The sequence below is a fragment of the Ciconia boyciana genome, chromosome 3, assembly GCF_034638445.1.
Source record: "Ciconia boyciana chromosome 3, ASM3463844v1, whole genome shotgun sequence".
Lineage (NCBI taxonomy): Eukaryota > Metazoa > Chordata > Aves > Ciconiiformes > Ciconiidae > Ciconia > Ciconia boyciana.
The window spans coordinates 99,894,973-99,918,318 of NC_132936.1; the positions used below are offsets into that span (position 1 = coordinate 99,894,973).

The 23,346-nt window shown below is 38.1% G+C and overlaps 1 protein-coding gene across 2 annotated transcripts in view; it reads left to right on the forward strand.

Moving 5' to 3' along the window:
* Nucleotides 1-621: 621 nt before the first annotated feature.
* Nucleotides 622-23,346, forward strand: part of THADA (THADA armadillo repeat containing) — a 169,586-nt gene continuing 146,861 nt past the window's right edge. Inside the window, exons 1-21 of one of the 2 annotated variants that reach the window (XM_072856806.1) lie at nt 622-735; nt 2,263-2,358; nt 3,811-3,905; nt 4,325-4,455; nt 5,227-5,375; nt 5,534-5,566; nt 6,405-6,457; nt 7,404-7,590; nt 8,268-8,362; nt 8,664-8,884; nt 9,861-10,552; nt 11,230-11,381; nt 11,524-11,679; nt 12,852-12,974; nt 13,914-14,037; nt 15,483-15,631; nt 16,517-16,727; nt 18,125-18,260; nt 18,620-18,756; nt 19,171-19,329; nt 20,519-20,676. In XM_072856806.1, coding sequence (XP_072712907.1) covers nt 2,283-2,358; nt 3,811-3,905; nt 4,325-4,455; nt 5,227-5,375; nt 5,534-5,566; nt 6,405-6,457; nt 7,404-7,590; nt 8,268-8,362; nt 8,664-8,884; nt 9,861-10,552; nt 11,230-11,381; nt 11,524-11,679; nt 12,852-12,974; nt 13,914-14,037; nt 15,483-15,631; nt 16,517-16,727; nt 18,125-18,260; nt 18,620-18,756; nt 19,171-19,329; nt 20,519-20,676 — 3,237 coding nt within the window. In that variant the 5' untranslated portion in view covers nt 622-735; nt 2,263-2,282. Of the gene's footprint in view, nt 736-2,262; nt 2,359-3,810; nt 3,906-4,324; nt 4,456-5,226; nt 5,376-5,533; nt 5,567-6,404; nt 6,458-7,403; nt 7,591-8,267; nt 8,363-8,663; nt 8,885-9,860; nt 10,553-11,229; nt 11,382-11,523; nt 11,680-12,851; nt 12,975-13,913; nt 14,038-15,482; nt 15,632-16,516; nt 16,728-18,124; nt 18,261-18,619; nt 18,757-19,170; nt 19,330-20,518; nt 20,677-23,346 lie in introns of those variants that run through there. The other variant, XM_072856805.1, reaches the window with a different exon arrangement.

The following is a 23,346-nucleotide window of genomic DNA, read 5'->3' on the forward strand; positions in this document are numbered from 1 at the left end:
CTTTTCCTTTCCAAAATGATGTTGTTCTTAAACCTTAGTGGAAGCACGACTGCTATGTTGAGCTGGCATTTCACAATAACCACTTTTGCAATAACCTTTTTCACAAGTGCAAGATCTCCCTTTTGCTAGATACAGCTCATGGACTTGGGAAAAACATCTCCATTTGGTAGCCAATTGCTTGCAAATTACGCGCTTCTTTCTGAAATTATACGAGACTAGGAGGAATTGTGACAGGCACATGACATAGATGTTGAAAACTTAAAAAAAACCCCTGCTCTGGCTAAACCCGAAATGCTTATGTACCGAAAAGTGACCTTTCTTTTTTGTTAATTATTTTGCAGTTTAAGAAAATGTTGGTTTATCTTTTTGTTAAGACGAGTATCTTCCAAAGAAAGCCGGCTACCCGCTGTGGCCACCGCCGCTGAGGAGGATGCTCCCGGGTCGGCGCTGGAGCGGGCAGCGCGACGGCCGGCCCGCGGCGCAGGCAGATGGCTGCCCTTGCGCTGCAGGAGCCCCGCCGGGCGCCGGGCGGCAGCTGCGAGGGCTCCCGCGCAGCACCAGGTGGGGCGGTCCCGGCGTGAGGCGGCGCCGGGGCCCGCCGCAGGGGGCGAGGGCGGGGAGCGCTCCGGGTGCGGCCCCCGCGCCCTGGTTGGCGGCGGGCGGCCCCGGCCCTCTCGGGGCGGCACGTGGTGCGGGCGGGGCGGCGGAGACCGGGAAGGGAAGCGGCGCCCGTGGGTGAGTCTCCCCTCGGGTAAGGGGCGGGCAGGGTCCTCCCGGCGTTTCCCGTCCCCTCCGCTACCGCCCTCCGCCGAGCCGCGGCCTCTGTGGCGGCGGCCCCGCTGCTTCCCCTGGCGGGTGCCGGTGCCGCTGCCCTGCGCTCCCCAGGCCCCGCTGCGCACCGGGCCCGCGCTGCCGCCCGCCGCGAGGCCGCCGGGGCGGGGGAGGCCCCGGGGGCTGCGCCTGGGGCGGCGGCGGGTGCGGCCTGGCCCGGCCCGGGGGCCCGGCAGCGCGCTGGGAGCTGCTGTGGGGCGCGGGTTTATTTGGGCCGTCTCGGTCGGTCAGGGAGAGCGTGAGGCGCTCGCACGGCAGCGGGGCCCGGCTGCATCTTCCTCTGCGGCGCTGTGAGTCAGGCTCTCGTCTTCCTGAGACCGCTCGAAGGTTGTCGGGGCTGGCGTGTTCGTTACCCCGCGTGGGCACCGGCCTCGCTGCCCAGCCGGGCACTGGCACGCTGGTGAATGCTGTCGTGTGGTGCCCGCTGCCTGGGGAAGAAGGCTGAGGCCACCTGTTTTTAGAAGGAAATAAAAGGAGTTCTGCTTTCTGATCACTACCGACTGAGACTAGGTAATAGATCAAGGGATCTTATCCGTATATATAAATATGTGGAGGGAGGGTGTAAAGAAGATGGAGCCAGGCTCTTTTCAGTGGTGCCTGGTGCCAGGACAGGAGGCAGTGGGCATGGACTGAAACACAGGAGGGTCCCTGTGAACGTCATGAAGCACCAGATGTGGTGTGAGGGTGCCTGAGCACTGGCACAGGTTGCCTGGAGAGGCTGTGGAGTCTCCATCCTTGGAAACGTTCAAAAGCTGTCTGGCCATGGTCCTGGGTAACTGGCTGCAGGTGGCCCTGCTTGAGCAGGGGGTTGGACCAGATGACCTCCAGAGGTCCCTTCCATCCTCAGCCATTTTGTGATAACGAGCTCATAAGTCAGTGAAACTGTAGCGCACATTAAATTGCCATTACCTTAAAGAAGAAAAATAACTTGCTATTTGTAACATCCATTATAGTGAACACAGAACTGGTTGATATGTTGTCAAGAAACAAAACTGCTTTGCTACACAGCTCTAATTTTACATTGGTACAAGTTAAATGCGTTTTGAAGTGTAAAACAGAGCAACAGAAGTTTTGTGGTGTAATTCCCATGCTTCTGCATAATATTTTCAAACTCTGATCCAGGGGCATGCCACAGACTACATAACAAGTACAGTAAAAACTCCAGTGAGGCAGTTTGTAAGTCATCCAGCAAATCCTGAAATCCTGTTTTCTATGTCTTCCCTTCTGCACCATGAAGTCTGGGTGAATTTTGGACAAAATGCTTGAAATAGGTCTTCTTAATTTTATCAACCTCAACTATTATCTTGAAAAAAAAAAGTTGCACAGATAATGCAATAAACATTATTTCAGGACAGCAAAACATCATGCAGTTATCATAGGAAGTGTTTGTCATGATGCTTTTAAAACAAAGTGACTTTTTTTTTTGAGCAGGTGTCTCTTAATCAGCTAAAATGGTTTTAAAGAAGAAGAAGGAAATTCAGGTAGATGCATTCTTTCTTGATCATCATCAGCTTGAAAAACTTCAGAGTAAGTGGGGTGTTTTTTTTCAACCAATGTGTAATTTCTTTTTCTGTTAGTAGAATGCGTTTGAGTAGCTACTGAAATGGATTTTTTTTTTCCCTTGTTTTGTGTTGTTTCTGGTGGTTTTGTTTTACGGGTTTTAGGTGTGTTTGCTCTTTTGTGGTTTGTTTTTATTTTGTAATGACAATGACTTTTTACCTTGGCAGAGTTAAAAGAATCCTTTAGAGCACCTTTGGTTTGCTCTAAAAGAATCCTTTAGAGCACCTTTAGAGTGCCTTTGGTTTGAAAGCTCTTTGCTGTGTTTTGTCATTGGTGTGAAGGTGGTAGAAGGTTCTACCTGTGATCCCACTTGCAGGCGTGTAATTCAGTGCTACCTGAAGTACTAGCCTTAATATGTGGGATGACACTGAATTTCAAAGAATCACAGAATGGTTGAGGTTGGAGGGGATCTTGGGAGATCATCTTGAGTGTATTTTCCTAGTCTTTGAATTTTCTGTAGGTAACTTGATTTAAAGATACTGTTCAAATGCTCTTTTATTTTGTGGGGGTTTTGTTGTTGTTGTTTGATGAGATAAACTTCCAGTGATCTTTACTTTAAAAAAAACAAAACCAAAAATGAGGAATACAAGATTTGTATACTAAAGTTACTATGAGGTGCTCCTTGCCTTCTAGTCAGCACTGGTGAGGCCACACCTGGAGTGCTGCATCCAGTTCCAGGTTCCCCATTACAAGAGAAGTATGGACCTACTGGAGAGAGTCCAGCGAAGGGCCACTAAGATGATGAAGGCCCTGGAGCATCCCTCCTGTGAGGAAAGGCTGAGAGAGCTGGGACTCTTCAGCCTGGTGAAGAGAAGGCTCAGGGGGATCTTACCAATGTGTAAAAAATATCTGAAAGGAGGGCGTAAAGAAGACAGAGCCAGACTTTTTTCCGTGTTGAACAGTGAAGGGACAGGAGGTGATGGGCACAAACTGAAACACAAGAGGTTCCCTCTGAACATCAGGAACCACTTTTTTTTAATGTGACAGTGACGGAGCACTGACACAGGTTTCCCAGGGAAATTGGGGAGTCTCCATTGTTGGAGGTATTCAAAAGCTGTCTGGCCATGGTCCTGGGCAGCCTGCTCCAGGTGACCCTACTTGAGCAGTGGGGTTGGACCAGATGACCTCCAGAGGTCCCTTCCAACTTCAACCGTGCTGTGATTTTGTGAAACTGGTCTTCGTACTGAAGATGAGGCCTACTATTACGTTGCAGTGAAACTTGTATTTTTTTTCATTTGTTAGAAAAAAAATTGGTGTTAAGGTATTGTAAGGTGACTTAAGGGATTGTGGCACCTGGATAGGCTAAGGGATAGGCTTACTGGAACAGGAAAAAGCAGTGATTTCTTATTATAAATTATGTATTGTTTATACTGCTTATTGTAATTCCTTTCTAAAAAGAGACTCTTCTTCCAAATGTAGGGTTTTCAAAGGCTGAAGAGCAAAACCTGGCATCTCTGCTTCTGCACTGTGCACAGCTGAGCAATGGCATCCAGCAGATCCAGTGTATTAAACAAGTAAGACTTCACTGTTGTTAGTGTGGTTTTTGGTAACTGACAGCATGTCATGTGCGCTGTTAATGGGAAATACAATTCTAAAATGAACTCTATAATGTTTTAAACATTCCTGGAGACAGGTAAAAAGCAGTTGTTACTGCTGCACATGCATTAGGTAGAAATGTAGTTCTAGTACTTAAATTAGCAAGGGCTGCAGTTACTGAAAATGATGGAAGGCAAGTGATACCAAGTTTCCTATTTTCTATGCGTGTATTTTTGGTATCAGAGGTGTTCAGGTTATTCAACACCTGAAACTCAACAGGATGTGGTAAAGAGAGGACAGTTTTGCACCATATATGTGGATGAGAGGGAATGATGCCTCTGTTAATGATGAGGGTATATCCAGAGTTATTGTTGATCTTGTGTTCTGTTGATTATAGATTACACCATTGGTAAAGAAGATGGATCAAAACTCTGCATGTGATCCCATGGTTAAAGCTTGTTTGGATATTTTGGGAGAGACATATTTTTCACTGGGTGCGAAGAATCCCTTGAAAAAAGTATTAGTAAGGTAAAAAATTGAATAGCAAGCCTTTATTTTTTTTTTTTAAATGCTCTCCTTACCTAGAAGTCAGTAATTTGTCATGCACTACAAATTGGTGTAGTTTAATTACTGAAAATTTGTGATACTAATATGTGAATATGTACTGTTTTTCTTTCTTGTTTAGTTAAAAATCTTAATTATAAATAATACAATATATTGCTGGATAAATAACTTCAAAGTGAAGTTATTGATCTGTTTCATTACTGGAAAGACAACATAGTGTGTAATTAGCACTTTGAATTTTAAAATCCAATATTAGAGTAGAAATTTAAAATAGTTCTGTTAAAAAAGAAAATCTCAACTTTGACAATATAAAGAGAAGGCTGTTCAGAGGAATCATAACTAAACTGGTTTCTTGTGCCTATTTTTATTGGAATTACGTTTTTCTCTTGCAAAATTACTGTTGTATTTCTTTAGTGAATTTTGTTACGGCCTTAATATTTTTAAGATCCAATGCTTAGCTGTCTTCATTTCTGTGTCTGAAAACATTTGTTGTCCCACTGAGAGAAGCAGGGCTTCCATCCTGTATTTGGTTGCGTGCCGGAGCTTTACACCCCTTTGACAGGTTTTCTAGCTGCAAAATTAGAAGGTGCGTGTTTATTTTAAAACAGAATATGTTTTCATGCAGAAAGCAACATGTATCTATTATTGGACTTTTAGTTGACATTAACTTCTGTCAAGTGGATATTTAACACCTCAGTATGAGCTAACTGATCGTGCTGTTTCTTACTGTTGCAGTTCACTAAACAGTCTTCCTGAAGAGTTTATGACGTTAGCTGTACAAAGCTTTGTATGCTGCCTTAGGGAAGAACTGAAAACCACAGATGTATATTTGTACAGAAAAGTACTGGACAACCTTGCTTCCTGCATGGAGGACTTCAGCTTAGGTACAATGACATTGAATATATTGTCTTCTGTTTTAACTTGCTCAACATTGGTTTGCATCTTGGTGTGGCACCTAATAGTAACGTTTACATCTTTATCTATGTAAAGTAGATAGTATTGGCTAGTATTCACCTGTTAAAATGTATTTTCTTTCCTCTAGGTAGAGCAAGTATTAAGAACCTGTTTGAAGAAGGTAAAGTTATATTTATAGTAAAATAAGTTTCACTGTAGACTATTGGGGGAGGGTTGTGTGTGAAGAAGTAACGTGAGATAGGCATAAAGAGCTGTCAGATCTGATTTCTTCCTGGTTAATTTTTAATAACTAGCACCCTCATGTGGTACTTTTTTGTCAAAGACTTTCCCTTGACTTGTACCTTTAATTTCCAGGGGTCAATCTTGCTTTGTTGAGCAGCTCTAGATATAAATCTGAAGAGGTACCAGCGAGTGATTCTTAAAGGGTTGGGGGAGTTGATGCTACTTTACGTGAAATATTCTCTGCCTTGTGCCTCATGATGAAGTTGGATGTGGTAACACTGAGCTGTTAACAGCCAGTCTTGACTATAGCAAGCCCAGGCCTGCTGTGGCAAGAATTTTGTTTGGCAATAATTTGGCAGAAGTCTGATCTGCTGGTAATATGGGATAACTTGACATATTGTGCCCTCAGCAGGCAGATAATGTTCACAGCTTCCTGTGGACCTTTTATTGCTTCTCTGTCTTTAGCTCTTGGTAATTTCAGCTTTTCATTGAGGAACCAGAACTCTCCAATACCTCACAGAATTAAGCCAAGTGGGTTGGAAACTCTCGTTTTGTACCAGGTTGTTGCAAACCAGCCTGAGATTTTGCTTTAGCGTTGCATCTTTGGATCTGCACTGTAATGTCAGTTTAATTTGTTTACAGAGTGGAAGAAACACCACTATATGGATTGACTGTTCATTGTGTCTGGGTATGATGTGTATGTGTGGTTGCTTTGCTGGAATTTTTCTGTTCTATTTATCTTTTAAGTAAATTAATACAATAATTGTTTTCAATAGTTCTTCAGTTTCTGCAGAAGTCGCTACTTGACATACAGGAAGAAAACAGGCAAGTGAATTCAATATAAGCTGTATTTTATCTTTTTATTTCACTCCTGCAAGATAATCTGGTATGGTTTGGAATATCGCTTTGATAGCCATACATTGATGAAAGATGGGAATGTCATTTTACAATGATACATATTATAAATAAAAACTGCTGATGAGTTTATTTTCTTTTGTGGCAATATGATATAAAATAAGAGAGGAAAGGAGGAAAATTAAAGGCGGTAATATTTAAGGCACTGATACTGTTAGAGCTGCTACTTTTAAGGGAGGCCTTTGGGTTGTGGTTTTGCTATCTGCATTGTGACTGAACACTGTAATTAATAGATACACTTACTAAAATTCAGGTAGAGTGATACTCTTCCACTTTCCATGAGGGTTTAATTCAGTATTGATATTCTGTTTCGTCTGTCACAGCAGTCATTTAATATCTTGACATTTTCCAGCATTGCATAAAGTGAAGCCTCTCCACTGTGGTCTCTCATCATGTACCCAGAGTAGAAGGGTGCTTAACGGAGTGTTTTGTACATTAAAACTTTACATGTTGTCTGTCTTCATGTTAGAAGAAGGTCAAATCATAGAAATATGCTTTGCGCATGGAGGAACTGCTTGAAAAATGAGAAGGGAGCAGCACTGTGTTCTGTTGGTCTTTTTGGAAAGTTTCTGGAAAAGCTCAGCTCTGCTCAGGCAAAAGCAAATGAGTGAAAGTTTGTCACAGGATCCTGCAGAAACTGTAGTAGAATTTTTCATTATGTTTGTTAACCTAATTTTAAAACACTGCCCTTGAGTCTGCTTCTTGTTTTTCTGTAGTTATATATCTGATCAACTCAAACAATAAATTGGTTTTTACCATTAATTCTGTCTGAAGTTGGCAGAATGTAGTTTTTTGGGTATAGTGAAGAATGGTTTTCATTTCCTTTTTGTGCCCATGCCTGTCTTTTTTTCCACAGGAAGAATAATGGAAATCGTATTGTTCAGACTCAGTTGATGCATGATTTACTGATGGCCATTAAAGTTTCAATGATGCTTGTGCAGAAATTACAAGAAAACATCCAGGGAAGTCTTTGGAAACACTGTGAGTCTTTCGTTTGGCAAAGCATGTGTAGTTTACTGAAAAGCTCCACAAACTTCCTAATGGATGGTAAGTTTAATAACATTCAGAACCAAATATTTTTATTAAGTCAGTCTTGTTGTCTTTATAGTAAACACAATCTGTATGTATAAAAACTTAGTTCAGCTTGAATGGAAATTGAACTGCTGAGATTAATGGGAGTGGGAGCAGTCTTGGAAATTGAACTGCTGAGATTAATGGGAGGTCTTTTGGCGAGCTATGATTTGTAGATCATAATTTTGGAGTCCACAGTTTAACTTGTCCTACTACAAAAAACCAAGGTAAATGTTATTGCTAATAATTTAGAAACTAGCAGAAATACTTTTGAGACTCACTGAATGTCTGTGCCTACCAAAAATTTATATATCTGTATGAATTATGCTGTCAGAACTATTTATTGGTGCACTATAACTGTGTTTACTTCTTATACTGATATTTTTTAATATAAACATCAACAGGCTCTGCTGCAGTTGTCCTTGTCTTACTAGGCAGTTCTGTAGTTTCTATCTTTTAAAAGGCATTAATAGTTTCCTATTACACTAGAGTATAAATTCGTTAATACTTGCTATCCAGACAGATGCTACAGATTTGTGATTATACAACTACAAGTAGTCTAGGAAATTTAATACTATCTTTATAATTTTGATACGTAGTTCTAGCACACATTTGCTGCACTCTAATGTAAAGTATCTTTCTCTGCCATGTAGCAACTCTCCTGCAAACTGTTCAGACTACCTCAGGACTGGCTGTTATTCTGTTTACTAAGGCTATGTATGAGCCAGTTGAAGAATTACCTTCCTTGGTAAGCATATTTCTTTGCTAAAGACTGTGAAATGTCATAGTGTCATTAATCAGTGCTATAGTGTTGTTCAGAGGCTTTGCTGATACAGATAGTAGGACTTGCCAGCCTCTGTATCCGTCTTTTCCTGGAGTGTAAATCCTTTATTCTCTCCGTGCCGTATGAAGTAGTAAGACCAGGGTTTTGAATTTGAGAAAAACAATTACAAGAAATCTCTTCAGATCTTCTAAGATTCTCAGTTATGCACAAAATAGCTTTTCTCCTGTCCTGAGATACTGTAATGGGTGTTATTTTGCTATTACAGGTCAGTGACTTGCTGCTTGGGTCAATGAAACACGCAGGAGTGCCAGCGTGGTTTGTGAGTAACTGTGGGACTCTGTGTACGGAAGAACTCCCTGACTCTGTCCTTCTCTTTCTTTGTCATGGAGCACTGGCTATGCTGGAATGGAAGAATGGCAGCATGGGTGAAAATGGAGAGAAACTGTTATTAGATATTGCATCAGTCTTGTTGTCTTTGAGTTCCGAGTAAGCCTGTGTTTTGATTTGTATTGTTTCCTGTTTGGGAGGAGGGGGTTGATCTTTTTACTTATATTATTTTACGGCTGAGATGGTCCTGGTGGACTATCTCTTTGATGTTTTCAGTGTGATGATATTAGTTTCTGCCACAGGTCATGTAATCTTTTTAACATATTCAGAATAACTCTACAGTTTGAAAAATATAATGTCTTGATATTGCATAGATAGTTCTAAGTTACAATTTTCTCTTGCATGCTAAAATGAAATTTTGTTTTTCCAACAGAAATGGGATTAGTTTACCAACTACCTGATGGTAAGGTGTGGCAGAATCAGTTGTTATGTAGACAGATAGACTTTAATTTCAGGACATCACCTTCTATGCTTTTAAAAGTACAGACGAAAACAAAGTGTGCCGATGAGTAGAGTACTTGAAGTAAGATGAGTTTTAATTTTTTTTCTGGTTGCAAGCATTGAGTGCTTGCATCTAATGGACTACCAGTACTATTGGATAGGAGATTAAAACGTGTATTCAGTTCAACCTTTGTTCCTGCCTTGGAGGTCAGTTTTATGATTTTATTCTTGCACATATGGTACTCAGTTTTTGACAATGAAAAGTTTTCCTTATATTTTCAGGAAGTATGCAATAATATAATGCTGCTCAAATATTAGCGTGTCTATATTAATTTTTATTTTTGTTTTTAAAATAGCAAGTGTAGTGGCTTGTCAGGTTTCTTTTCCCCATATTTAGGGGTTTTAGCTGTGGCCAGTTAACAGCATGTCAGGTAACTAAGCATATGCTTTGCAACATCTGATTCATCACTTCCTTTCTGTGTTAGTTCCTTTTCTTCAGTGAATGGTTAGTGTCTCCTTACCTATTTTAGTGTGAGGTAAACTAATGTGATGAATAATTATTCTGAAATAAATTATTTTTTGAAAAAATTGACAAATGCAAATAATGAACTTTTTTGTTTGTTCTTTTCAAAAGGTTAAAAGAATCCAGTATGTCAACGTCTTTGTCTAGAATCCTTGCTATTTGGACTAATTCAGCACTGGCTGCCCTCATTTCAGGCTCCCCAAATCTAAAAATCAAACTTAATGGGAACTCGGATGTAATTGGGAAGCTGCTGGAATACATTTATACACACTGGGAACACCCTCTGGATGCTGTTAGACACCAAACCAAATTGATATTCAAGAATCTTCTTCAGATACACCAAACCGCCATTACTGGATCCAGTGAAAAATCAGACCCGTTCTTTGCAAGGCTGATAAAGCATTTACTAAGCTTGGAATGGCATGTAAAAGGGAAATATGCTTCTCTTGGCTGTCTTGTGGAGTGTGTGGGCACTGAAAATATACTACAGTTGGACAGAACAATTCCAGTACAAATCTTGGATGTGATGAATGATCAGTCTCTTGCACCCTATGCTAGTGATCTTTTGGAAACCATGTTTACAAATCACAAAACCCATTTTACTTTGAGTTTTCAAGAAAGCACCTGGATTGACCAGTGGCATGACATCTGGGTTTCTCCTCTTCTAGTAATACTGTGTGAAGGGAACCATGACCAAACTACTTATATAATAGATTACTATTTACCAAAATTGCTGAAATGTAGCCCTGACAGTCTGAGCTACATGATTAGAATTCTTCAGGCTTCTGCAGATGCTAATCTAGGTGAGAAAATAAATATCGTATTTGTAATTATGATTGTGTTTGTTTTGTTTGTTTTTTTTTTTAAAATCTCAGAAATGTGTTTTCTGATCTATTATTATTATTGAAATTAATTTGTGAGAAAAATTCCAGATGGTGGTTATTGCTGCTAGTATTTCAAGGTGGAATTCATAATAACCATAAGTGTGTCTTCATGCCATGAGCAAAATAATTAATATTCTAACTGTGGGTGCCTTACTGTTCTCTTTACATGCCAAGCTTTGTTACATATCAGTATTTTCTTCTACTATTTTTCTGTTCTGCTGTTATTTCTTACACAGGTATGTCCAGTAACAGGGCTTTACAGATTGTTTTTGTGGCAAATATGTGGATATGAGATTTATGATTCTCTTGTAGTTTTTGACATAATTTAGTGTCATTCTAAAATAAGGGCTTGTGAGACCTCACAAGGTCCCTTTTTCATCTGACATGTTCAAGACGAAGCTTTCTGAGAACCAAAAAGGTGATTTAGAACTAGTTTAATCTATGACAGACACTGTCTTTTGGGGTTTATGGGGTAAAAAATAAAAGGCAGTAGGGGTCATGTGTTGGAAGTATTGGGACTTTCTGACAAGCATTGTAATTGGTGCATTGTTTGTGTTAATCAAACTATAATTATTACTGGTTTTCATTTTCTTTAGGCTCTTGCAGTACTAGAGGAGCTCTTGGAGCATTAATGGCATGCCTAAGAACAGCCAGGGCTCACGGACACCTGGAACTTTCAAATATCATGAGCAATGGTCTTGTATCCACTGAATGTATAAAACAGGGTCTAGTTCATCAGCACAATCAGGTAAAGGCACGATGGGTTTTTTGTGTCTTTAAATTAGAAGAATTACTTCGATCCTAAATGCTATGTCAGCATTGTTTTAAAACAAAGGTGGTATCATAGGTGCCTGTAACTCTTTTGTGGTTAACATCTAAATATCTTTCAGGTTTGCATTGATGCTTTAGGTTTACTTTGTGAAACCCATCGTAGCACGGAAATTGTATCTATGGAAGAAATGCAACTAATTCGATTTTTTATGATGTACAACTTGAACAGCCAGTCTCCTTCAGTAAGGCAACAGATAGGTTCTTTACTGCGAAAGGTAATTTCAAACTATAAACAATGTCTAATGTGCCTATTATGTTAGTTATATAGCATTTAAAAATAAATTCTACTGAGTATGTTATGAAGTTGCTCATTTGAAAGACTAGAAGCTCTAAGACTAGGACTATGTTGTATGTATTACCCAGCTGAATGGTGGTAAGTCATCACAGGCAAGGATAGCTTAAACAAAAAATTAAGTGGTAGGCACTGGATCATGAATGGTAGTGTTACTTAACCTGTCAGTGTACGTGTACTCTACCAATAGCAAAGCAATGTGCTGTAGAGTAAGCAATGAACCTTGTGTTGCCTTTGTTGTGGACTAAGAGTGTGCTTACATAGACTTACCAGACCTCAGGCAAATTCACAGTAACTTGATCAGCTTCAGCAACCTGACTTGGAAGACAAGGTAGAGGAATATTAAGGGAATAGCACAACATGTGGTTGTGCTGTTAATAGTCTGCAGGGATTGAGTATATCAACACTGTGGAAGTTACCAAGGTCACATGTAGATCATGGTAGAAGGATATGGATAAAATGAGGAAACCATGTATGTATAAAGAATGTTTTGGAAGATGTTAACAGCAAAAGAAAGCAGTGTGGAAGGAGAAAATAATTAATTTGAGACAGAGGGAAAATGAGGGAATGGGTTTGGCGGAAACAAAAGAGAAGTCTCTTTCCATTCTCGCCTGGTGCAGACTGAGGAATATGAGATGGAAAAATTGTGTTAGAGGGAGTGTAATAAGAAAGGAAATAATACTACTGGGTAATAAAAGAGCTGGGGGAAGCACTCCTGAGGTGAGTCAAACCCTGTAAGAGACACTGAAGCTATAAAAATTATATGCATTAATTGAGCTTTTTTTATGGAGGAACATATGTTCCACAGAAAATAGGGAGGTGGGAGGAGAAAACTAGGCATGAATTTAAGGAGGAAGATGGAAGAAGGCGTTGGAGGTGCACAGGGAGGGGAAAAAAGTTGGTCACGAGAGAGATGGGAAGCAAAAAACTTGGTTTTGGAGTGGAGAGAGAAGGATCTGTTCTGTGTTATACTGTGTGCAAACTTTTTAAAAATTACAAGCAATATGATCTGGAAAATAAGCTGAAAATCCCCCTTTCCCTTATTTAACTGTCAATGATTCTTGTCTTACCTGTGTTTTGCTTTTGTTTTAAAAGTTATTTTGTAGGATACAAGAAAGTTCCCAGGTGCTTTATAAATTGGAGCAAAATAAAACCAAGCAAGAGTTACTTGAATACTCAACTAAAAGGCATCCTTTGGGGATTTTGCAGCAATATAAAGTAAGTTAGACTGCTAGAAATACAGATATAAGGGATGGGGTAGCATTTCTGAAAGATAGTGCATTGTTCTTGAAAACACATCTGGGTAGGGTAGGCTGTGTCTGTGTTAGGAAATAGTGCAGTGCAGAAGGAAGAAACCTGTAAAACAAAACAGTGCTGAGAACCTTGTCCACTCTGTATGGACTTATGCAAGTTAATCTTGACTAAAGGTACTGTTGTCTCATGAACTGAGTGGCCATTAGTATTTGAAGGGTATCTTTAACGTTAATTTTGTCCAAAAGCAATAAAGGTTATTTTCTGAGAGATTGCTCCATGATGTGAACTGAAACAGCAGTAAGTGGGGAATGACTGGAGATGTATGCCCAATCCAAAATAAAATTTTCAGGTAAATGTTCTGTCAGCTGCTGGCAGTTTAGTAGCAAGTTTTAAATGATGTGCGTTACTTGAGCTTCAGCCTTTTTCTAGCTCTCCAGAATGATCAGTGAGAGAATGAATGACAGAGCTTCAGCACGAAGACTTTGTATGAAGACTTCTTTTGTATTTGCCCTTTTTTCCTATTTGAAGGCTCACATAATCAGTTTCTTTGTGTTAAACTGTTTCTTGTCTTGAGTTCTGCTTTTCTTGTTCAACTAATTTTCAAGGTTTTGATACAATGGCCATCTTTTTGTGGGAGTGGGGAAGAGAAACTGTTTTTGTTGTTTGTTTTTTTATTATTTTTTTTTTTTAAAAACCCAAACGATTGTCCAGCCTTCACTGTACTCTGGGAAACAAGAAATTTGTCAGTACTACGAAGGTAGGCCTCCCATTCTTCCAAAATTAACTGTAAGGTCATAATTTTTTGAGTAACATGTAAAGCAGAATGTCCTGAATTCAGTTACTTAGGCTTTTGTTTGTAGGGCAGCAAGTAAACTGTCTTAAAATTTTTCTTGTGATTTTCAGGATTTCATGTCATCTGTATGTGACAGACTTTTTGAGGTACTGTTTCCTGGTTCATCACACCCAACCAGATTTTCTGCACTAACTATTTTAGGATCAGTAGCAGAAATATTTTCTGTTCCAAAAGGTGAGAAGCCTAATTTATAGGCTGTAGGAATTAGAGGTATTGAAGAAGATTCTTTTATCTTTATCAAAGTAAAATGGTATTCTTAGTCTTCAATTTCTATGACATTTCCTTCAGGTAAAATGAAAGCGACACAGGAAGGATAGTAAGTTTTATTGGAAAATGGAATATTGAAGTACATGCAAATATTTATGGCCTGTGAATATCTTCCATAAACTGGGATTTTCTTGCATAGCCTGTTTTTTAACAAGGTTTTTCAATTAATCTTTGTTATTATGAAGAAAACTTTTGGGCAAGATTCAATATATTTGATAACTTTACCCCCTTTTCCTGTTCTAACATCTTGATAATATGTAATTTAAAACATGGAGACCATAAAAACTCGTGATTGAAAAGGCTTGCATATCCTTATGATATTATTATACTAAATAAGGAACGATTTAATTGGACAGTTTATGATGTTGTGCTGCTGTTATTTTAAATTTTCTTCACAATCTTACGACAACCCCAATTCAAGAAGCATTAGTTAGAGCCTTGGTGGATTGATGGTCTTGCTAAATCTTGTCTCTGGATCATATGGCCAACATAAAAGTATGTTTTCAGTCTTAAATTGTAACTTTTTTTTTTTCCCAAAGAAATGGGACATGTAAGATAAAAGTTGATTTTGAGAGGGAAGAAAAAATGCCTTCTTGGTAGGTGTTTTCTGAAAACCCCTGATAAATCATGAACACAATTTTATTATTACGAGTTTGTGGTATGTTGTTGCTGGTTCTTTGTTGTGTGGGGTTTTTTTGGTTTTGTTTTGTGTTTTTTTTTTTTTTTTAATAGAAAGTTGTATTGAGAGTTGGTTATAATAGCAGCTTAAGGATTTCAGAAGCCTGACATTACTTCTATAAAGGAGATTTAGCTGCTGTTGTATTCTGTGCTGGAATGTGGTGCACTTGTTTACATCTTAACATTTCTGGCTCCTTTACAGCCAGAAGCCATGATTCCTTTAAATCTAAATTAAAAGCAAAAAATTGTAATGGCTTCCTATGACAAAAAGAACCCCAGAAACCAAACCCCAAAACACACTGTAGTTTTAAACCTTTTTTGAGAGGAATTACTGTCTAATATTACATACTTCTAGGAAAAGAATTTTTAAGCAAAGCTGAAAGAAAGGTTATTTTCAGTGCTGAATTTAATGTGATAAATGGGATTCTGTTTTTGGCAATAAGGTACTTTCTGTATTACTGAGAGTAATTTTTTTGGATATGGTAACCTTTTTTTTTAACAGTAAACATGGCATTTTAAGACCTATTAAGAGAAGTAAGTAATATTAAAATAATGCTTTAGCTAAAATTTTATTTTAATGCTTCTTTTAGTATAGCTAAGCAAACTGTGAATACAGTGCTTATTCTGGAAAGAATTACAGTAAAACTATGTAAGGCATTGATTTCTTTCAATAGGCCAGGCACAAGTTTTTCAGTTGGATCAGGAGATTGATTCTGCTCGTGTTCGAACTTTGATCCAGTGTTTTGCCAGTACTTTTGAGGAAGTAAAAGTTCTGGCATTTGGGCTTTTGATGAAACTACGTGATGTTGCATTTAATTTACAGGTATGTAATTAAAAGTAGTTTAAAGGGAGTGATTTTGTGAAAGATGAATGTTCTATATTATACCAGGTACTCGGGTTAGGTATAAAGCATGCTTCCTGAAAATTCAAAGTCAGTCCAAGTTGCCTGCAGTAGTGTTCATCACTAGCATCTTCTATATATTTTTACACAGCTTCTGCCCTTACCTAAGGAGGCTTGGACCTTCACTAGTGGATGAAGGAGTTTGGGAAGTTCATTGGGTATGACTATGAACTATCAGATAAATTGTTAATGCAAGCTCCTTGCTTAGTTGTGACTTCCCTTCCTAAATAATTGAGGCATTTTGACTTGGTTACTCTTGTATTTTAAGAAATTCAGCTCTGTGTTTTTTTCTTTCTGATTGGTCTCAGATTTCATTATCTGATTGTCTTTCTTGATTTCTCCCAGATTTTGCCCTCTGACTCAATAGTGATTTTTCTGTTTATTACTTCATAAAAAGTTACTTTCAAATTCTTAAGTGCTGGTTAACAAATACTGCTTCCTTATAAACTATGCTTCTCTGTGATGTCTGTTAGCAGATAAAACACAGTATTTGAGGGAAAAAAAAAACCCCAAGCAAAAAAACCATCCTCCTGTGAAGTGCAGTGTGTTTGAATACTTCTTTATAAATCACTGTCCCCATCCTCAGTGTGTATGTAGTTGTGTCTTTGTTAAATACATACACATGCATGTTTTGAGTGTAAGATGATCAGTGTACAAAATAAATGTTTTTTTAAGAAATATGTACCAGCAAACTTATTGAAAAGCAGGTTCTTAAATTCTAGGGTGCTAAGTAGCTTAGTTAAAACAATATGCAAGCTTGACAAAATGAGCAAAACTGTGGGGTTTATTTATTTATTTTTTTTAAAGGATTCTGAAAATCTAGATCTCCTATTCCAAGCAGCAGTGGATCTTAGCACAAGTACCAAGCCATACGATTGTGTCACTGCTTCATATTTGTTGAACTTTTTAGTACATCATAAAGGACTACAGCATATTTGTTTAGGAAAATGGGTTGAGCATAACCCGCAGATGGATGAAAACACATCAGTAAGTACAGTGGAGAAGAACACTTTAGCAGGTAAGCTTCTGGGGAGATGAACCCCCGTGTTTTTTATATTTATTTGAAACCTTACTGCTTTTCCTTAAGGCTTTTGGTAGGAGGCATAATAAGTAAGAGATGCTTATTTCTAATAGGATTTTAAGTATATTTTGTTTTGCTGTCAAGAAGCCAGGTACCTAAGTAAGATCTTAATCTATTCCTGTTCGTATTGAGGCTATCGAATGTTCTTAGAAGATGGCTTTTGTTATTATTTTGATCAGAGGGAAAGTGACATTGGGGCCCTGGTAGCTAGCCTGATGAAGCTGTGCACATAAAGTGTAGGAAAGGAACCTCTGCTTCCTCACCCAGAGAGGAAGCAGCCGTAGTTGGTCTGTGTCATGTTCCAGTACTTGGTATTTGCAGTGCTGCCCCTTGGAGCTCTGTTCACTTGGAGAAATTTTTCTGAGTGGTTTGCAGTCCTGCATATACATTTCTGCAGTAATTAGTCTTTGTTCACATGTGGAATATTTTAGTTTGGTTTAGTACCTCTGGCTGAAAGCTGGGAGGCTCTAGATCTGGCAGATCTGGCAAACTCGTTAAATGGACTTCCTTTACCTTTTGTAATTTGCAATAAAACTAAAATCTCTAAATTCATTATTTGTAATAAAGCATTGGATATAATTTGTAGTAAACTCACTATTGTGTATTTTCTTGTGCCATTACTGGCCTCTCTACAGGTACTTACTAATACTTTCTTCATATGCAGTGAAATCATGATTTTGAGACGTGGTTGTGGTTGCCATAAACCAAGCAAATGTGTGGGTAACCTCGTGTCTCATTGTTATAGAGATCTCCTGTTGTTAGTTATCTGTAGTTTGTTATTTGGGTCTGTAATTCATTCTGATTCTGACATTGAGATGACGCGTGGTATAAATATAAATAAAATAGGCACATGTATCCTTGAAAATTGGGCGGGTTCTTTAGTGGCTAATGCAAGATTCAAATATTTAACTGTCAACTTCTGATCGTTAATATTCTGCTGAACTGTTTTTTGTATTAACCTGGCTCTAAGGGTGAAGTCTGACTTTCAGTATGTGGTAGGTAACTTCTTTTGACTTCATCATGAGCTGTGGGATCGTTCATCCCTTAGTATAGGGTCTGGGGCTGTGCTTTTGACAGCTGCTGTTTGATTTGGATAGACAGACTAAATTGACTATAACAAATATTGCTGGACTTTAGGTAACTGAAAATCAACAATAACTTTTATTTAAATGACAAAAGAGTGAAAAGTGTAAACAAGAAAATTGCTGTGAATTTTCCATTGAATTGTTGTGTAAACAGGCTTTATTCTTATTTCTTTAAAGCAGTGTTGTTTCTTAGAAAGTACAATATATGTATGTATGTATAATGCAAATCTGTACTTTTCAAAATTTTAGTTATCAAGCTTTTGTTGGTGAACGTTGAAGAAGAAATATTTCAAGCTAAGAAGTCTCTGCTTCAAGCAGCAGCATCATTCCCCATGTATGGGAGAGTGCATTGTATAACTGGAGCTTTGCAGCAATTACCATTTAAGTAAGTAAAACACAGCTAAATAGTAAGTCGTAACTCCGTATTTAAGCACAATGGAAGAGCTGTTCAGGAGAACATAAAAGCATACAGTGTTATATGTAACGAAATCCAGTACCTGTGGCTTTTAGAACCCTTACTGGCTGCTGCACTGTTTAGCTAGCTGTTGGATACTTCCTTTTTATGTGTTAAACTCAGTCTTAGGACTTTTCAAACTGTACCCTATTTATAGTTTTCATAAATACTGTTGCGGAAGTGTTTGTAATTTCAGTTATTTCTTTTAAATATAAAATTATTTTTAATCCAGGTTGTGTTGGTTTTTGTTTGTGACTGTGTTGTTTTTTCTTTTTTTTTTTTTTTTTAAGTAACTTGACATTGATAGCTGAATGGAAGGAAATGGTGGCCAGGCTCATTCTGATGTCATACAAACTCTCTGCTGTAGTATCACCAGTAGTGCAGAGCTCATCACCAGAGGGTCTTATTCCAATGGATAGTGATTCAGGTAAACAAAGAACCAAACAAAACCCCAAAAGAATTCTGTTAAAATCTGAAGCTCCTGAAGTTCTGTTTGTCTTACAGCAATTCAGAACTAGAGCTAGCACCCCTCCCCTTCAATTTCTTATTTTATGTCATAATCTTAAGCCACTCTTAACTTCTGATAGAGGTTGTCTTGACTTCTGCACTGAAAAAAACAAAAAACATTTGCAGATTGTGTTGTTGCATCTGTTTCAAAACAGATGACTAAAGTCCAGTTTTCTTTCTTCCTTAATCCTTGTAATCACCATAGTTTTATATTTGTTTTTTAGTGATAATAGCTTTCTTTTGTACTTAAATACCCCAAATGAGTTACATTTGTATAAACAACTGGAAGTAAAAAACAAAGCTATCTTAAATGTTCCTCTTGTTTAATGTATAGAAAGTGCAGGTCGTCTGCAGATGATTTTGCATGAGATACAACCACAGGACACAAATGATTATTTTATGCAAGCAAAAATTTTGAAAGAACACTGCAAAGTAGAGTCTGAAAAGCTGGCTGACCACAGGCCAATGGAAAATATTTGCACAGAAATGAGAGGTAAATCTAATGCTGTATTAGTGATTAAATCAAGATATTCTTTATAGAGCAGGCATTTTACGTGGGTGATCAAAATTGGAAGTTACTTGCTCCGTATAATGTTTCAGTTCTTCAATAAATCTGTCAGAAGCTAGTTATTCATGGGCATGGTTTTAAAGACTAATTCACTGTGTTTCTGGAATATTGTGGTTAATCTCTCTTAGAGCACAAGTGAATATGAGTTGTTTTGATATTGGCCTAGACTCTGTTGCCTTAACTGCACTGGCCAGGTAATCTTTAACACCTTTTCTGTCAAGCAACGCTTTTAGTGCATTTCTTGTTGAAAGGTGTTAGTGTGATTTCCCTCTCCAGTGTACACAAGACTAGTGGGGAATATGTTAATGCAATAAAACTTGTTGCATGAAATTACATAAGCAGAAGCTTCTGTTTGAAAGATTCTGGTGGTAAAATGTTAGATAGTATTTGTCTACTTTAATGAAGAGCAGCTATGAAATTGAGCCTTACAGTGATAAAGAAATTGTAAACTTTGGAGTATTTAGTGTATGCCAGAACAAATTTATAGAATATCTGTACATTTTTAAAGTTAATAGTTTATGCAAGCTTTTTAAGGGTTAAATATTTGAACTTTCTTTCCTCACTTGTTTTTTTCCTATGTTTAAAATAGTTTTGGTTGGGCCATATGTTTTGTTTCATGAAAAGTCTGTAAATATGTTAAAGTGGCACAATGGCCACCAGATGGGGATGTTGCATTAGAAACGTGATGCCTTTGCCAGGCCTCTTCTTATGGGGGCACCTGGGTTAAAAACGAAGTAACATACAGCGAGTGATGGATTGATGATTAACGTGGAGTTTGTTGGAGCCTGGCTCCAACGTTGTAGGTGTTTTGTATAGTTCAGTGTGCAGGTGAATACCCATTGTAACCAAAAGACCTCTACTCTTTTAAATAGCAGTTTCCTGGTAAAATGGTATACTGCTGCCTTTTCCAAGTGGAATAAAGTACTGTGAGTGTTCAGGAGTGGAAGCAATTAGGGTCAGCAAAACTGAATTATCTTTTGGCTTAGCAAGTTTAGAAATTTTTTTCATAGTTAATTGTGTTTTGTAAGAGGATCAGGCTAAATGAAGTTTAAATTACAAATCTATGTCTGAGAACCTTGAGTTACACTTACATGCATTGATTTTTATTTTTAAGGTAAAGAAAGGCAAACATGTGATGTCACAGCTCAAATGGTTCTTGTATGTTGCTGGAGAAGCATGAAGGAAGTATCTCTGCTCTTAGGGACACTGTGTAAACTTTTGCCTTCACAGGCTACGTCTGAACCTTCAGATGGGTTGATTACTGTAGAACAGGTAGGGGAATAATTTTTATTATAAAACCTTCACTTTCTTTTGGGGTGGTGGTGGTGGGGAAGGCAGATTTCAGAAAATTGTTTTGTTGTTTTTTTAATCTACATTCTGTATGGGAGAAGGTGTTGGGTTTTTTTCATTGCCATGTTCTTCTCATGGTTTTCTTGGTTTTTTATACTTGGTTAACAGTGTACTTTTTGATAGAGTGGTATTCAGAAGGTATAACTATAGTAGTAACAGATAAGTGAAGAAATTATTATACATAGCTAACAAACTCAAGGAATAGTCATTGTAATTGTATTGGGTTATTTATAAGATGTGTGCTGTGTTGAGGGATACCAATGCCTGCCTGCCTCCCTCCTCCTCCTCCTCTCTCTCTCTCTGTATTAGGCATTGCTAGAATTGCTAACAATCTTCTAAATTGAATTCATATTCGAAGTGTCTTTTGTTTCATTTTGAACTCTAGATGTTGGGATTTTACTTAAAGGTCTTCATTGATTGAACTTCATAATCAATAATTCTGAAAGTCAGAACATGCTGCCTAGCTGTAGTCTTGTCCTCCATAGGAGATTGAATTATGAATAATTTGTATGTAATGTGACTCTCTTTTTCCTCCAATTTTTTTGATTTAAGAGATCAGAAATGTTAATTTGCCATCTGGGTCTCTTGTAGAATGTTGAGTGCAGTGTTTACAAGAAGTTAGATTACCACAGGCATTTATTTGGGAAATATTTTGTGTTTATTAAATTTCTGGTTTTAATTGATGACCTTTTCATTTCCATATGGTTTCAACAAAACCAGTCTCTACATGGAGGATTGAAATATGCAAGACATACTACTTTTTAACCTCTTTTTTTCTTTCCAACAGAAAATACTTAGTTTTTTCCTTAGGTGTTAGAACTTTCTATCTTAAAATAAATCATACTATAATGTACTGCAGATCTTATTTCTTATGTTATCTAATGTTGTGGTGCCATGGAAATAATGTTAGTATCTTTATTTTTGCATTGTCTCTAGCCTTCATGTTTTCATCTGGTTAACAGCTGTGCTTGTATTGTTGCAGAGGTCTGGAGGGCAGATGAGAGAACAGATATGCATTTCCACCATTATGTTCCTTAATCTGCTCCAAGTCAAAAAGGAATTGGTATTTTAGAATGAGTCAGCTCTAGCTGTAGCATCTCTATCTTTATTTAGAAAGCAGACATTAGTAGTTGCCCTTTCAGAAGTGCTGTGTTATTAAGCAACATGTCTTCTTTTCCTATAGTTGCCTCATTAGATTATGCTTTTGATGCCTTCCTGTAAAACAGAATGTCTGTGTTCTAATTTGAAGAATGCTAATTGATGAGAAGTCAGCTTGAAATCCTGATTTTCCTCAGGTTTGCAAGGAAACACACAAGGAAATACAATTTGGCTGAATGCATAACAAATATTATAGGAAAAAGTGCAGGTGTTTTCTCTGCACTTTTTATAACTGGCATTACCCTATTGTACAAAAAAAAAAAAAGAGGGGATTTCATCATAAATGACTAGAAATGTCAATACTAGACCTGCTGTGGCTTCAGACTTTTGTTAAACACTTTTCAGTGTTGATAAATAAGATAATTGGATTTTGGTATCTTGTGCATGTAGAGCTTTCCCTTAAAGTTGCCTATTCTTTTTCTTTATTCTGTAAGTATTAAAAGAGATTTAAGAATACAGAGGGGCAAAACTGGAGAGAAACCTTGATCATATTGCCTTGAGTCAGGGCTAAGTAATTGTTGATAAAATTCTGGTAGCACCACTTGGCCATTCTGTGTCATCCTGTTGCAAAGCCTTCCTCGTCTTGTACCTTGCTTCATGTCTAGGTCAGTAACTGTGTTAAATTGTGCCTTATGGGATCAGTGTTATTGTCGCAATTTATTCACACAAAAAATCATAATGGGTGTTGAATTTGTGCATAGTTTTTTGATTATTTTTGCCCCCTTTTTTAATTGAGCATGCAGATTGAAAAGACAGTGTCTTGCGGTGCTGGTCCACGTTAAGAAATGGCACAACAGAACTGTGCTTCTTGGTAGGCAGTGGTGTTAGCCGGCTGCTCATGGCACTAATTCTTGATTCTTCTTTGTAGCTGTTAATGCTGTCTGTTGTGGTATGTACCTACGTAGGAGAAGTTGGCAGAGGTAGCTCTTGTTTGATACTTCTTTTTTTCTTGTTACTGGGAAGTTGGGACAATATCAAATTTGCACTTTCCTTGTCTTTTGAGTAAGAGATTGGGTTTGCATGGCATTTGAATGCCACTGTGTGCACTGACTATAACAACTTCAGCTCCTTGGTCTGGAGATGCGTGTCTAGAGGAGTCTGAAAATACTGTATTTGAACTGGCAGTCTTCAAAGCCTAAGCCATTTGGCGATGGCTGCTTTGCCTTTAAAAATAGACATAGGAAGTGCCTAGTATGTATTTGAATAGAGAGATTCCTCCAGACATATTCTACCTTTTATTCTCCATCTGACCCTTGAAGTCCAGAGATGGAAGGCTCAAAGCTTTGCCTGTGAAGACAATCAATACAAACAGTATCAGGTCTTAGTAACCACCGTGTAATCAACAAAATGATACTTAATGAAAACTGCATGTTGATTTTGTCATATGACCTGCAAATCATGAGACAGCGCTCCAAGCCTGGAGGAACTTTTAAC